Source organism: Gracilinanus agilis, chromosome 1 (assembly GCF_016433145.1).
Source record: "Gracilinanus agilis isolate LMUSP501 chromosome 1, AgileGrace, whole genome shotgun sequence".
Classification (NCBI taxonomy): Eukaryota; Metazoa; Chordata; class Mammalia; order Didelphimorphia; family Didelphidae; genus Gracilinanus; species Gracilinanus agilis.
In genome coordinates this window covers 47,747,119-47,762,256 of record NC_058130.1, presented here as the reverse complement: position 1 = coordinate 47,762,256, position 15,138 = coordinate 47,747,119, and the positions used below count along the sequence as shown (strand labels likewise).

General features: G+C 40.8%; 1 protein-coding gene across 1 annotated transcript in view; it reads right to left on the bottom strand.

Annotated features, from left to right (window-relative positions):
* The window catches only part of ITPR1 (inositol 1,4,5-trisphosphate receptor type 1), a 405,812-nt gene that overhangs the window by 142,904 nt on the left and 247,770 nt on the right, over window positions 1-15,138 (bottom strand). Inside the window, exons 39-40 of the mRNA XM_044675941.1 lie at window positions 9,459-9,591; window positions 7,163-7,353 (exon numbers count right to left, since the gene is read on the bottom strand). Of these exons, the coding sequence (XP_044531876.1) occupies window positions 7,163-7,353; window positions 9,459-9,591 (324 nt within the window). The remainder of the gene's footprint in view (window positions 1-7,162; window positions 7,354-9,458; window positions 9,592-15,138) is intronic.

The window sequence follows — 15,138 nt, the reverse complement described above, 5'->3', positions numbered from 1 at the left end:
GGATCTTTGCAAGACCATCACCCATGCCTTGTTCCCTATTTGTGAGCCCTAAGAGTCTCCCCCTGACACCTGCACGCTTTCTCTTGCTATACCTGCTCTTTTTTTAAAAAAAAACAACTCTTACCTTCTTGGAATCAATACTAAGTTTTAGTTCTAAGGCAAAAAAGCAGTAAGGGCTAGGTAAAAAGTGAAATGACTTTTCCAGGGTCACACAGCTAGAAAGTGTCTGGGGCTAGATTTGAAACCAGGCTTCAGTCTCTGAGCCTGGCACTTTATCTGTTCAGCTACCTAGAATGAGATCATTAGTTTCCAACCAATGGTTCAATGATCATTTTGATGCATATGACTTAGAAATCAATATACTCAAACCTAATCTCTTTCTTGAGTTCTAGTTTCACATAATCAGTAACTTGGTCTCTCCTCAAATGGCCCAAAGGTATCTCAAATTCATCATATCCAAATGAAACTCAACTGTCTTTCTTCTAAATTCATATCTTTTTTTTTAAACCCTTAACTTCTGTGTAGGCTCCTAGGTGGAAGAGTGGTAAGGGTGGGCAATGGGGGTCAAGTGACTTGCCCAGGGTCACATAGCTGGGAAGTGTATGAGGACAGATTTAAACCTAGGACCTCCTGTCTCTAGGTCTGACTCTCAATCCTCTGAGCTACCCAGCTGCCCCCTAAATTCATACCTTTTAATAACTGACTCTTTCATTCTTTCCTTTCCTTTCCTTTCCTTTCCTTTCCTTTCCTTTCCTTTCCTTTCCTTTCCTTTCTTTTCCTTTCCCTTTCTTTCTCCCTTACCTTCCATCTTAGAATCTATACTATGTATTGGTTCCAGGGCAGAATCTCCTAGTTCTTTCAAAGGCGCCACTATCCTTGGAGTCACCCAGATTTGTAAGCCTGGCATCATCCTTGACTTCCCTCTCCCAAACCTCCCATTCTAACCAGCTGCCAAGTCTTTTTGACTCTGCCTCTAAAACGATTCTTCACATTGATCCCCTTCTCTCCATTCATGTGGCTGCCATCAGTGTCTTTTCACCTAGACCAGTGATGGGCAAACTATGGTCCAAGGGCCAGATGTGGCCCCCTGAAATGTTCTATCCCGCCATGCGACATTATTCCTAATCTAACGACTACAGTGAGTAGGATACAATACAATGAAACTTAGAAAGAGTTGCCTTAGAAACATACTGACAGATGAGCATTTCCTTTCCTTTGGCCCTCTCTTTAAAAAGTTTACCCGGGGCAGCTAGGTAGTTCAGTGGAGAGAGCACTGGGCTTAGAATCAAGAAAACTTCCCTTCATGAGTTCAAATCTAGCCTCAAACACTTCCTAGCTATGTGACCTTGGGCAAGTCACTTAATCCTTTAAAAAATATAAAAACAAAAAACAAAAAAAAGTTTGCCCATCACTGACTTAGACTATTGCAACAGTTTTCAATAAATCCTCCCCACTCTTATCTCTTCCTTCTTTTATTTACAGGTCCCAAACTGAAATTCTTTAAGCACATGTCTGACCAGATTATTACTTTGCTCTAGAAGATGAAGAAGCTTTCGATTCCCTTAGGGGACAATTGTCATAACTCCACCTTTTGGTATTTAAAGCCCTTTGTTATCCGGTTCCAATTTTTCTTTCTGTCCGATTTACATTATTCCCCCTCACATGTTCTACCATTCTACTCATCTTGCCCTACTTGCTCTTCTTTGGACAGAGTATTCTTCTCTTCCCTGGTTTCTTGCCTTGGTACAAGTTGCCCCCTTTTTCTGGAATGCTCGCTCTCTCCTCCTCCACCTCTTAGAAACTAGCTTCCATGAAGGATCAGCTCGTGACCCCTCCTCGAATAGTCTATGAGGTCTTTCTAGATCGCTCACCATTCAGCCTAATGGCATTGACTTTGCACAGTCACCGTGTATTGACTTCTCTGTGTATGGCTTGTTCTCCCTCGGTGGAATGTGAGTCCCTCGAGGGCAGAGGCTGGGAAAGGGAACCCAAGTCCCAATGGGGCGGCTTCAGGGTACCACAAAACCATAGGGATTCTACAGCCATGCTGGCTGATGACTGAATAGTCTGCCCTGAAGTACTTTTCAAACTCACCCATGAAACGGAATAATTTCACCTCCTCTAAGAATAATAATTGATGCAAATCAAGCCTGGCATTTCATCTGAAACCAAAGCATGTGGATGTGAGTAAGAAATGTGTGAAAACATGAAGCTAATATTCATAATTACTTGAAGAGATGAAGATCTAAGAGGGGAAAAACAGCTTCAGTATGCCACACGGTCACCAAGAGACTGTGAAAAACCATACTCCAAAGGATCATTCGTACAGTGTCTAATGTGCCCAGAGTAAAGCCACGTGGCTCGTTAATCAGGAGATAGTCAGGATGCTACAGGTGTTCCATGTCACACACGAATCAAGGCTTCCTGTCATGACAATCATCTGATCCTTTTTAATATGTCCTAAAGATCAGGCACCGTCCGCCTGGTTAGTTATCTTTTTGGTAAAGCTATTTCTTAGCCACATTCAGGATTAGATTTCATACAGCTTTGCAACAGGAATGTACTTCTCTTAGCTTAGACCTAGAAGGGACCTCAGGGGCCACTGAGCCTGATCCTCTTCATTTTACAGAGGAGGAAACTGAGGCACAAGTCGTTCAGTGACGGGTTTACACAGGAAATAAGGGAATAGGGACTCTTTTCAAATTCAGCCTTCTTTCTGCTTGGTTCTTCATTATAATTCGCACAAGTACAAGATTTTTTAGTGAATCTGATCCATGAGGCTAATTATCACAAACTCCCAATTTGTGAGCGTTCCAATCCTGAGGATTTAAAAATGTATTTTTAAACCACAGAGCTTTAAGTCTGAATGGTAGAGAAGCAACAAACTAGCAAACTTTACTAATTCATATTTTGCCCTTTGCAATTTGTAATAATTGTGAACAGGTTCACTTGCTAAATCAATCTTCTTTTTACAGATATCCTAAATTAATAATGGTAAAGAGATTGGGGGGGAGGAAGAGGGATTAATAACACTTGAAAATAAGGTACCATTTGTATGCAAATAATTGGCATGCTAATTAGAACTCACATCTATACAACTCTTCATTAAAACAGGTCGCTTAGGGATCTCTCCTGTGAAATATCTGGTTAGCCAAGAAGTTGGCTAAGGAGAAAGCTCTGGTCTCTCCATTCCTCTGTAATCTCCCGGGCGATGAGCCATGCTTTGGCTTTGCTCCTTTCCTTTGCCTTCTTGCCCTGGAGTTAGCCATTCTCCCTCATCCTTGATTCACTGACCTTCAGTGGTCCCCACCCTGGCAATCCCCAGGCCTGGGTCACTCCCACCAGCTGTCTCCTCTGTTTCTACTCCAAAGCACTGTTGGGAAGCCATGAAACCACACTGACTCAGTCCACAACAAACTCATGCCAACTCTAACAGGGCCCCACTGTTGAGAGCAAGCCTTTCATTCATCCCAAATTGACTCTGGATCAGACGTTCCCCCAGTGGTTCCAGATTCTTTCCCTTCAAATTCCCATGGCTATCCTCATCCTTCCCCGACCCCTGCCAAAGACAAGGACTGAGTGTCCTGCCATCGTCTAGAGTTCTGCAGGTTCAAAGTTGAACTCCTCATTCTCCTTTCCTGAAAAGATCAAGGCCATCTGGGATAAGCTCCCTCCATCACCTCCTCCACACCCCAATTCACCCTGCCCTTATCCACCCGTTCATCCTCCCCCTCTGATCTCAAAGGATGGAGGAGTCTTCTTTCATTTGTGAGTTCCATCCCATTCCTTCTCATCCCATCTGGCCCTTACCCCATTATTCATTACTTCTCCTCATCTTTTAATCCCTCTTCCCTGACTTCATTACATCTGCATACAAACATGCTCAGGTTTTCTCCTAACTTTAAAAAATCAACAGCTGGCATTAATACAGCACTTTAAGGTTTGCAAATTAGAAGAAGCTAAATGGCAATAGTGGGTAAAGAGTTGCTCTGGTATCGTTACTAGCTGTGTGACTCGGGACAATTCACTTAATCTGTCAGCCTCGATTTCTTCATCTAAGAAATGAGGATAATAATAATGGCATCTGCATACCAGGGATGCTGTGAGGACCAAATGAAATAACATAAGGTTAGTGCTTTGCAAACTTTCTAGCTGTGTTGTAACTATTAATATTATCAGTCCTCAAAACAATTTGGTGACATAGGTACCATTACTAACCCCATCTTACAGAAAGGACACGGAGGCTGATTAAGTTTAAGTAGTTGTCCAGGATTACACAGCTAGGAAGTATCTGAGGCAGAATTTGAATTCAGGTCTTCCCTGTTCTTAAACCAAAACTCTATTCTCCAAGGCACAGAGTTCTTTTGAGCCTTATCACTCTATATCTCTCTTTTGTGTTACTAACTAATACATTCCTTTTATTTCTGGCTTTTAATTTTAATAATTAATTTAATAATAATGATCAAGAATCAATAATAATAAATAATTTAAAATTAATAAAATTAATTTTAAAATATACTTTTATTTATTTTGTTAAATATTTCCCATTTACACGTAAAACAGTTTTTAGAATTCATTACCATTGAATTTCTAGAAAGAGAAGTCTGTACTCATTGCTTCCAATGAATCACTCTCCTAAAATCTAGTTTCATCCCTGCCATCATACACAAATGGCTTTCTCAAAGGCTAAAGGTGGCTTAATTGCCAAATCCAATTCCCTTTTCTCAGTTATTCATCCTTGAACTTTCTGCCTCATGTGAGAGTGCTAACCACCACCTCCCTCTTTGCTCCTCCTTTCATCTCTTCAGGATTTGTTCTCCTTCGAATTATTTGACACCCTTCCTCTCAGTTTCATTTTCTGGTTTCTTTTCTTCCTTTCTTCTGTCATAAGCGTGGATATCCCTAAGACGCTATCTTGTGCACTCTTCTCTGTCCTCTCTTGGAAATCTCACCCATTCCCTTGCCTTCAATTACCTGCTTCTATAAAGATGATTCTTTTAAAAAAAAAAAAAAACCTTTACTTTCTGTCTTAGTAACAACTCTAAAACAGAAGAGTGGTGAGGGCTAATTGAATGGGATTAAATAATTTCTCCAGGGTCACATACTAGAAAGTATCTCAGGCTGGATTTGAAACCAGGACCTCCCCACTCTAGACGTGGTTCTTTATTCACTTTGTTACCTAGCCGCCCCTATAAAGATTTTATATATAATAATATATATAAAACCCCAGTCTTTGCCCTCAGATCCAGTTTCAGGTTTCCAAATATAGATAGCTCTACTGCATGCCCAATTATCATTTCAGCTGGACTCATCACCCTCTCTCAAATTTTCCCCCCTCCTCACAACTTCTCTATGCCTTTTGATAGCTCCCCCAATCTCCTACTTAACCACTCAGGTTTGGCTACGATAAAGGTGGGTAGTGGGATGGTAATCTTGCTGCTGGCAGATAGGCAGCTGGCAAGGCTGGAGAGAAAAATGGGGAGCAAGAGGTGACATGAACCATGGCTGGAAGCTGCCTGAAAGAGTGAACTAGGGGCAGCTGGGTGGCTCAGTGGATAGACTCATGCCTAGAGGGAGGAGATCCTGGGCTCAAATCTAGCCATTTCCTAGTTGTATGACCCTGGGCAAGTCACTTAATTCCAATTGTTTAGCCCTAACTGCTCTTCTGCCTTGGAACCGATATTTAGTATTGATTCCAAGACAGAACTTAAGAGTAAAAATTAAAAAAAAAAAAGATAAAACAGCAACAACAACAAAAAGAGTAGACTAGGTAGTCACCAATTAGAAATATGGTGTCTCAGGGCAGAAATTCCACAGATAAAACCTCCAATGTAGACTCTCTGATCCATGTAGCAAGGTGTTTTTTGAGGCTATCCAGAAGATGACCAGTAACTGGGGATGAATAAGCTTCAATCTATGATTCCAAGTGTCTAACTGAATTAAGATTATCTTTTCCCCTCAGCTCTTTTTGGGGCTAGTCAGTATATCAAACAGACTTTGTAGCCTGTCAAATTCGTCCTTCTTTCTCCATTCACATTGCCCCCACCCTAAGTCAGTTTGCTCATGACCTCTGTGTATGATTGCAATAGTCTTCTGCCAAGTCTCCCTAATGCCAGTCTCTCTCTCCTCTCCAATCCAACCTCTATACAGATATTTAAAAAAAAGATCTTCAGAAGACCCAAATGTGATTACATACTACTCCCCAGAACAAGAGCCTACTATGGCTCCCTATTGCCTCTAGAACAAAATATCATTTTCTCAGTCTGGTATTTAGGTTCCTTCTATAATTTGGATCCCACCTACCTTTCCAGTGTTGTTTCAAACAACTCCTCTTTTCAAACTTGACATTCCAGCCACACTGGATTATTACTGATGGTAACAGCACTTCACAGTATCTCCTTCCTCTATGCAGCTACCCTGTACCTGGAAGATTTTCTCTCCCTCATCTCTAACTCTGAGAATCCTTATTTTCCTGCAAGCCTTCCCTGATACTTCCATACATCCCTGCTCTCTGTCTCTTCCTCCTGAATTTTCCTTCTACTCCATTTATTAGTGTTCATTTCTCCTCCCTAGAATATATGTACTCTGAAACTAAAGGCATTTGAATTAATTTAAGCAACAATCTCAGAAAGTTAAGATAGTCTGCTATCTATCTATCTATCTATCTATCTATCTATCTATCTATCTATCTATCTTTTTTTAATGGGGGAAAAAAAGAAACAGAAATCACATAGACATTCCTGACTTTTTGGGTCATTTTATAACGAGTTCATCTGAATGCCAGAACATTTCCTTTTCAAATGAGATTATCATCTATTTTCTAAAGTCATGCTTGTTTTAGAGCAAATTCTGAAATATAAAAGGATGAATTATTGTAGAAGAGAGAACACGAAAGAGAAGAGTGTAAAATAATTCCAGAAAGGCAGATGTCAGATAGACTTCAGGGTGGGGGTTGTCCAGACGGTCCTGAATAGGATTGGTTTTTTGAGGATTACACAATCTTATTCCCAGAAGAAATGGCATAATAAGCACTGCACCTTCAGAGCAGCATGTCTGTTGTTTGGACAGAGTTAATAATGCTTGATGACTCCATGACACAGGAAGAAAATGGCATTTACTGCCCTTGGAGCTTACTGGCCCCACCAGGGAATGACCCCCCTACCTGTATGGTGGTGTTTCCACCTTCCAAGAGTGCAATGGCAAGCAGGATGCTTTCATGAAAAACTCGGTCACTGGATGCATTCATAATGAGGTCAATGACGAGATTGGATGCCCCTTCTTTATCCAGATGGCACTGAACATCTGCCAAACTCATTTCACCTCTACTCATGGTACTGGATGCTGAACTTCCCCCTAGAAAGGTGAAGCACAATGAACGATGGAGTTTGAGGCACCAGACTGGTGCCTAAGTCCATTCAACACATAATCAGTTTCTAAACTTTTGGGGCATTGATTGACAGAACAAACTCATTAGAAATGAACTTCTGAGGCAGGAGGAACTTTAGAAATCATTGACTACAACCCTTTCTTTTTTTACAGATGAAGAAACAAAGGTTTAGAGATAAGTACTTTGCCCAAAGTCACCTAGACAATAAGTAGCAGAGTAAGATTTGAACCCACTTCTTCTGACTCCTAAACTAGCATATTTTCTCTGAAATTCTTGTCCCAGATGACACAGCATATCTTAGATCTGTATTTACCTATCAAATGTTTTAATCAGTGGTGTGCAGGAGTGAGGTCCCACCCACTGGAGCAAATCGATAGTAAAATTTTTAGGGTGGGCATTTGTACCTTGGAAACTGATAAATGGTACTTAACCTCCCTCAGTGTCCCCATCTGTAAAAAGAGGATAATACCAATGCCTCTCTAATAGGGCCATTGGGAGGATCACACAAGATAACATATGGATGGTGCCTTGCAAACCTTGAAGCGCTGCATAAATGCAAGCTATCAGCATCAACGTAAGAAAAAAGTCATTTTCCTTCAACGCACTTCAGTTTTTTCATCTGTAAAAGGGGGGGATTGGACTAGAGGATGCTGTTTATTTTTTATATATAGTTTAATTTTATACATTATACAATTTTATGAGTTGTGTTATAGTGACAAATACGTGTACGTATTGTTTCCCAAAATAGAATGTAAGCTCTTTGAGGGCAGAGTCTGTTCTTTTTTTGCCTTTATTTCCCCAGTGCCTGGTACATGGTACAGCTTAATAAATGTTTGTTCAATGAGTGATTTCTATATAACTCCAAAATCTGTGCTCATCTGTGATTTGAAAGTGACTAATTGCTCAAAGTCACCATAGAATGGATGATTTTCATAGACCTTGTGAAAGTGTCTTTGGGCACGATAGTTCTATGGTTAGGAGGGCTCCATAACAATAGGTAGCCTAGCTGTCTGCTTCACATCCCAGTACGCTTTGTGACTTCAGGACATCACCCCCAGATTGTTTTCCTTCTGATATTTGCTTCTAATACATCTGATATAACCCTGAGGAAGAAGGTGAAGACAAGTCTATTAGACTCTCCTTCGCTGAGGCTCTGAAATAACCCATAGGATGACAGAAGAGGCCAACTTTTAAGCACTTCTCACTTAGGGTGCTTATGAAAACTAATTTTAAACTTTAACTAGGCATCTGGGATGCACTCTGTGGAGACTTTGCCCAATTTGTTCTAAGGCAGTGGGCGCCACCGCCCCCTGGTGGGTGCTGCAGTGATCCGGGAGGAGGTGATGGCCACAGGTGCATTTATCTTTCCTATTAATTGCTATTAAAATAAAAAAATTAATTTCCAGGGGGCTAAGTAATATTTTTTCTGGAAAGGGGGCAGTAGGCCAAAAAAGTTTGGAAACCACTGGTCTAAGGAAAGGGAAGAAGCATTTATTAAGGACCTACTATGTGCCAGGCACTGTGCTAAGTGTGCTTTACAAATATTTCATTTAATAAGAGGCCAAATACTTAAAAGAATTTCTTCTTAAGGAAAGCAAGTATGTAGAGGCCTGATTGTTGTACACTCCCATGAAATTCTTCCTCGGTAATTACTTTGTTTAATTCTATTGGTTAACAGGAAGGCTTCTTTGTTAGGGACAGGGAATAGAGTCAAGTCTACCAGGTTATTCAAATATCATGGAAAGGAATATGATCTAGTAAAGTAAAAGACTTTAAAGCTCTTGGGAAATGTTGGTTGAACTTGGGAATTTTCTAATTCCGTTAGAGAAGAAAATAGGACTTTCTTTTGCATGAAAATATTTACAGGTTTTTCTTTTTCCCCAACAGGATGTATGCTAAGGAAATAATGAGCTGCTTTAAAAAAAAAAAAAAAAAAAAAAAGCCCTTCCCCACACCCCCACACAGCCCAAATTCACCTGTTAAATATTCAATCTGTTATGCAGAAACATGCAGATACAACATGGCAATCCAGAGTCACACATAGCACTAATTAGCCTACCGCACATCCTACCTCCTCCCCCAGCTTTGCTAGGTCCTCCTGGAGATAGCGGGCCATTGCCAAAGCTCGTAAGGCTCTCTCTTCTTCCTGCAGGTCTGATGTTTCCATAGTAACGGTTGACCAAAATTTGCCTGAGTGCCTCACCCTTAATTCAAACAGGATAATGAAATCAGGTCCTGAATTTAATGCATAACTGAGCAACTAATATTCAAAAGACACAGGGGTACTCAGTCATAATTGGCCTAGTTTTACTAGGGGAAAACATACCAGGAACACTTGCCAACTTTCAGGTTAGCTTGCTCAAGATTTTCCAAGTGACAAGACCATCTATAACCCAAGCAGAACCAATGGACAGTCCCATCTTTCTAAGACTCTTGTCCAATTGGACAAAATGCAAAGACTAAAATGAAAAGCTCATTTACATTAGAATGATTTTATTATGTAGAATAGCATCATATTAGAGTCTTAAGCAACTTGGAAAGATTACCTAACGAACATTAAACTTCATTTACATCCCTCTCAATCCTCTTCTAATCTTCACCAGTGTACACAGGTATTGAACGTCAGTTTATGCTTTGGCATCCAGAGATATCGTTATCAGCACGCATCATCGACATGGACCACACCTGAGCCGTTTGTCATGGTTTAGTAGGAATCCATCCCATCAACCTACCATAATTTATTTAGCCATTTTCCTACTGTTGTGGGCATTCAGGCTGTCTCCAATTTCACACTATTATAAATAGTGCTGTGAACATCATGGTACGAATTATTCTCTCCTGTGGATTATTTCCTTGGAACATATTCCCCAAAGTGGAAATACCAGGTCAAAGGGTAGGAACAATTTTATAGCTTGTTACGTATTGTAAGATTTCTCTCCAAAAAGACTGAACCAATTTACTGGGTAATAACAGTTCCTGTTTTAGAGTTCCATCTAAAGGCAACTAGAAAAAAAAAATCTTATTTTTTTAAAAGATGTTCATGTGATATTGTCTTCTGGGGTGGGGGAGCCAGTTGAGGTCTCTGATTTCAACGGTACAGGGTCCTCTACCAATGTAGATTGACAACTACTAGGCATTTTCTAGGCTTTTAGAGAGCTTCTCTTGGGATGTCATTGACATTTAGATAGGTCCAAAATGTAACAAATCAGTTTCTGTGGATCATGTTCAAATATTACTCTAGCCAAAGCGGATGTTCTCAACATGTTAACAAGAATTCAGAATATTAAAAAAAATAGGTTCATGCCTAAACATGTTAGAAAGTGGGTAGTAATTCTCCTTGTCTCTCTCAGTCTTTCAAACACTGGGGAATTACAAACAAAAAACCACAACTATAATGAAGTTCTTAGACGTAAGATTGCCAAAGACACTCTGATCATGGAACGTAACTCTTGACCACGTCCCTAGTTTAGTAGAAACATCTCTTCTCTCTCCAGTCAGTATTCTGGGCTGCCCACTGTTGTTGGCTAAGTTTCTTACTTTAAACTTATTGACTCCTACTTCACTTTCTCTATTCCTTTCTTTCCTCCAGCCAACAATGATACAACCTACAGTTGGTGAGTTAACCTTCTACTTCACTGAGAAGGCTGACTCAGTATCAGTAGCCTCTCCAAATCCTTTCAGCCACCCTTTCCAAATGTGTCAGCAAAATTACTGCCTCTTTTTAGCCTCTGCCTTGGGGCAAGAACCTTTTCCCACTATTTTACTGATGATTTGATCTCTCACGTGCATCGTAATCTCCTGATTTCCATTGGTTCCTTGGTAACTATCTAGGATCACACTCAGGTGTATCCAATCCTATTAAAGACTTCTTTTTGCCCTTTCCAGGTACTCCCTATTTCCTTTCTCCATTACTGCTGGATTTCTTGAAAAACATATCAAAACCTTAATAGAACCACTTCATTACTTCTCAAATTTTCTTCACTCCCTTGCAAACTGATTTATATCCCTACTGCTCTATGAAAGTTTTCTAAAAGTTGACCAATATAGAATATTCACCATTAGTAATTTCAAATCAAATAGTCCTTTTTACATCCTTCCCATCCCTGAACTACACATAGAAAGCATTTAGTAAATCTCTATTGAATTGAGTTGACTTCTCAGCAGCATTTGACAAAGTTGACTTTTAAATCAGCCTAACTTCCAAGCCTCTGTCAATATAGTATGAACATCCTTCCAGTCACCCAGAATTCTAATCTTAACATCGTCTTTGATTCTTTCCTATCCCTATACATCTAGAAAGTTACGGGTTGTTTCTACCTCTTTAGTTTTTGGTGGTTTTTTTTTCTCCCCAAATTCCACCTCCTCCTCTCTGTTCCCAGTGCAACCAGCTCAGTTTGGGTGCCCATCTTCTCTCATCTGAACAGCTGGTGTCTTGAAGTCTTTACTTCAAGCCCCAAATCAAATGCTATTTTCTAAATGAAGCCTTTCCTGATCCCTGAGGTGAAACAGGTATCTTCCACCTCAAATTTTTATTTGTACTTTTGTCATTTTCTCTCTCCCTCCCCACTGAACAGACTCCTTGAGGCAAGGAATGGACCATTTTTTTTCATCTTTGCATCCTTAGTGCCTAGGGAAAGGTGCTTTCTTTTTTTTTCTTTCTATTTTTTTTAACCCTTACCTTCCGTCTTGGAGTCAATACTGTGTATTGGCCTGGCTCTCAATCCACTGAGATACCCAGCTGCCCCTGCTTTCTTAAATAAGATCAGTACCTAATAAATATTTGTTTAATGGGAAGGCTCTATTTCTGGATGTTTTCTTCCTCTGACTTTGGAGGCTTCATATTTTCCAGGTTCTCCTAATTACTCTCTTTTAAATTACTCTGCCTCCTTTGCTAGCTTCTCATTCTATACAGGATTTTGTGATGTGGATCTCCCCTACGGTTCAAACTTTGACCCTCTTCTCTCCTTTCTACATTGACAATCTCCTTTGATCCCATTCTTTCATCTATCACACTTCTACACAGATAACTTCCAACCCTTTATTTTCAGCCCTGGAAATCTATTTCCTTAGCTCCAAACTTGCATCTCCAATTTTCCATAAGACTTCTCTCCTTGGAAAATTCAGAAGTACCTCAAGTCTAAGTCTAAATGGTGTTTACCTTCTTGGTCCCCAAACCTCCTTCCCTTTTCTACTTCTTTTTTGTTAATGACACAAGCTTATATCCAATCAAACTTCAACATTTTTGACTCTTACCTCACAAATCTAACCAAATCTCAAGTCCTGTCAAATTATCTCCTTTTTATTCTTCCTCTTCTCTCTCTCCTCCAATATTGGTGCCTCATCACCACTATTCTATATTATCACAATAGTCTCTTAACAGGTCTTCCTGGCTCCACCCTGCTCCCTTACATCCAAACCATCTTTCACCTGCTACCAAACTTCCTGATGCTACTCCTTTGATCAAAAGTCTAAATAGCTTTTCACTGACTACAGAGTTGCTACTCTCTTTCTGACTTTCCCAACTCTTCTGCCTGGCATGTAGAGCCTGCCCCAAGTTGGCACCATCCTACATTCCCAACTCTGAAGACTCCTTGCCTCATGCTCTGCCCTCTAGCCAACCCAACTACCTACCATTTTGTTCCCCACTGCACTCTTGATCATTTTATTCTCAAGAAAATGATTTTCTGCATTTTGAAATCCTATCCATCTTCTCAAACCCAACTCAAAATGCTACCTTCTAAGGGCTTTCCTTCTCCTTCTGCCCAAGTAAGTCATGACTGTTTTAACAAACATAACACTTCCCAGGCCATTCTTCTTTCTCATCTACAATGTAGTTTTTATGTATTAGAACTGGCTACATCCTAGCTCCCTCCTATGTCTCATTCCATGAGGGAAAAGCTATGTCTCAGCAACAATGTCCGCATCCCTAGGATGATGTGCTACCGGGCACACACAGTAGGTGCTCAAGTATTACTTCTTGAATTACTGTTTTGACAAACTGGTACAGGAAAGAAAAGGGTTTCTTTCCTCTTACATTATCCACTCAACAACGCTGGGGCCTCTGACACCTCTTGAGTTTGTCGGGCCCTCCAACCCGAAGGCTATCGTGTTTGCCACAAAACTATTTTAGGGCAAGGCAGTAGTATGGCATGATGTTACCTCTGACATATCATCAAGAGAACTAAGTGAGAAGTCTAGCAAGGCAGGAGAGGTGCTGAAAACAGAGCAGGGCCAGAAATAGAACCCCAAGAGTTCTTCTGAAGAGACCTGCCACTGTAACATGAGTCAGTAGAATTTCAAGTGCTATGTTAACAAGTCTCCAGAAGAAGCCTGAAGACCTGAAGGCAAATATCTGAGAAAAACAAAAGGGGGGAGGGAATGACTTGTCAAGGTTTTCTTAAGTCTTAGGGCTACTTTGGAAACGTTCACCTGCTGTGTGATTTTAGGTTGTTATGCAGAAGAATCTACAGCATCTGGTGGAGGGGAGTTTGGAGAGGGGGAAGGAGGTAAAGAGTTAGTTTGAATAAATTTGAAGGACCTGACTGTTAAATAAAAGCCAATTCAAGGAATTAAGTCCCCTCCTCTCCCTCCTTCAGAGAACTTTCAAGAGTCTGCTAAGAAGAAGCTGCCTCCTCTGGGCTGTAAGCAACAGGGATCAGTAAGTGCATTGTTCTTAGTGAACAAAGAAGGCAGTTGCAGACTTGCCACCAACACAATGTGTTTCTTGAGTTGTTTTCACAGAAGTGGTGATAGGAGAGGCAGCATGGATCCACCCTAGCTTCTAACTCTGGGGCCCAAGAGCAGGCATTTGCGAGGTGACTGGCAAAGTCAGGGATTCAGCTTTTGGCCACAGAACAGAACTAGGCTTACTTGTCCACATGAGAACTGAATCTGTGATCTGGAACTCGTTAAGTACCCTCAACTGCTCTCTAACCTCCTGAATTAATCAGTTACAAACAACGCAAGGGGACTACAGAAGAAAGAGGAAGGGAGGGAGGGAGGGAAAAAGGAAGGAAGATAGGAAAGAAGGGAGGGAAGGAGGAATGAAAGAAAAGGAGGGAGAGAAAGAATGAATGAATGAAAGAAGGAAGGAAGGAAAGAGGGAGGGAGGGAAGGAGGGAAGGAGAGGGGGAGGAAGGAAGATAGGAAGGAAAATGAGAAGGAAGGAGGGAGAAAATGTTGGGGCGGGGGTTGAGGTGAACCTCCAAGGTTTCGGAAGGGTACATTTGCAAGGATGCAAGACTCTGAAATTTAGTTTAAAAATAAAAGAGAAATTTATTAATTTATAAGGTAATGTTGAATCTGGCCAGGAGGACTACCTCCTAGGGGGAACAGCATAGATGGAAAGCTGTTCCCAGATGACATGAATTCTGGGGTCTTTATATTCTTCACAACAGTCAAGATGTGACTTTGTGCCATGGTGAAGACTTGACTCTAAAGTGGTATGCACTGAAGCGTGAGCAGGGGGGAGGTTTGCCTGAAGACATAGGGAGTGATCCTTCTAGTTTAGAGAACAGATGCATGTCTGAGATACAACTTGATGATATCAAAGAGATATATCTCTGTCCATCTCAAATCTAAAGGATGATCCAAGGAGGATAATCCTCTCAGGGTCTTATCTGAGTTATCAGATGTTTGGGGTTAGGAGTCCTAAGGATAAAAGGGAGCAAAGGAATTTCCCTGCTTACAGTTTGCCTGAAACACTTCTATGGGGGGTACAATGCCCATGCCAGAGGGAAGGAAGGAAGGAA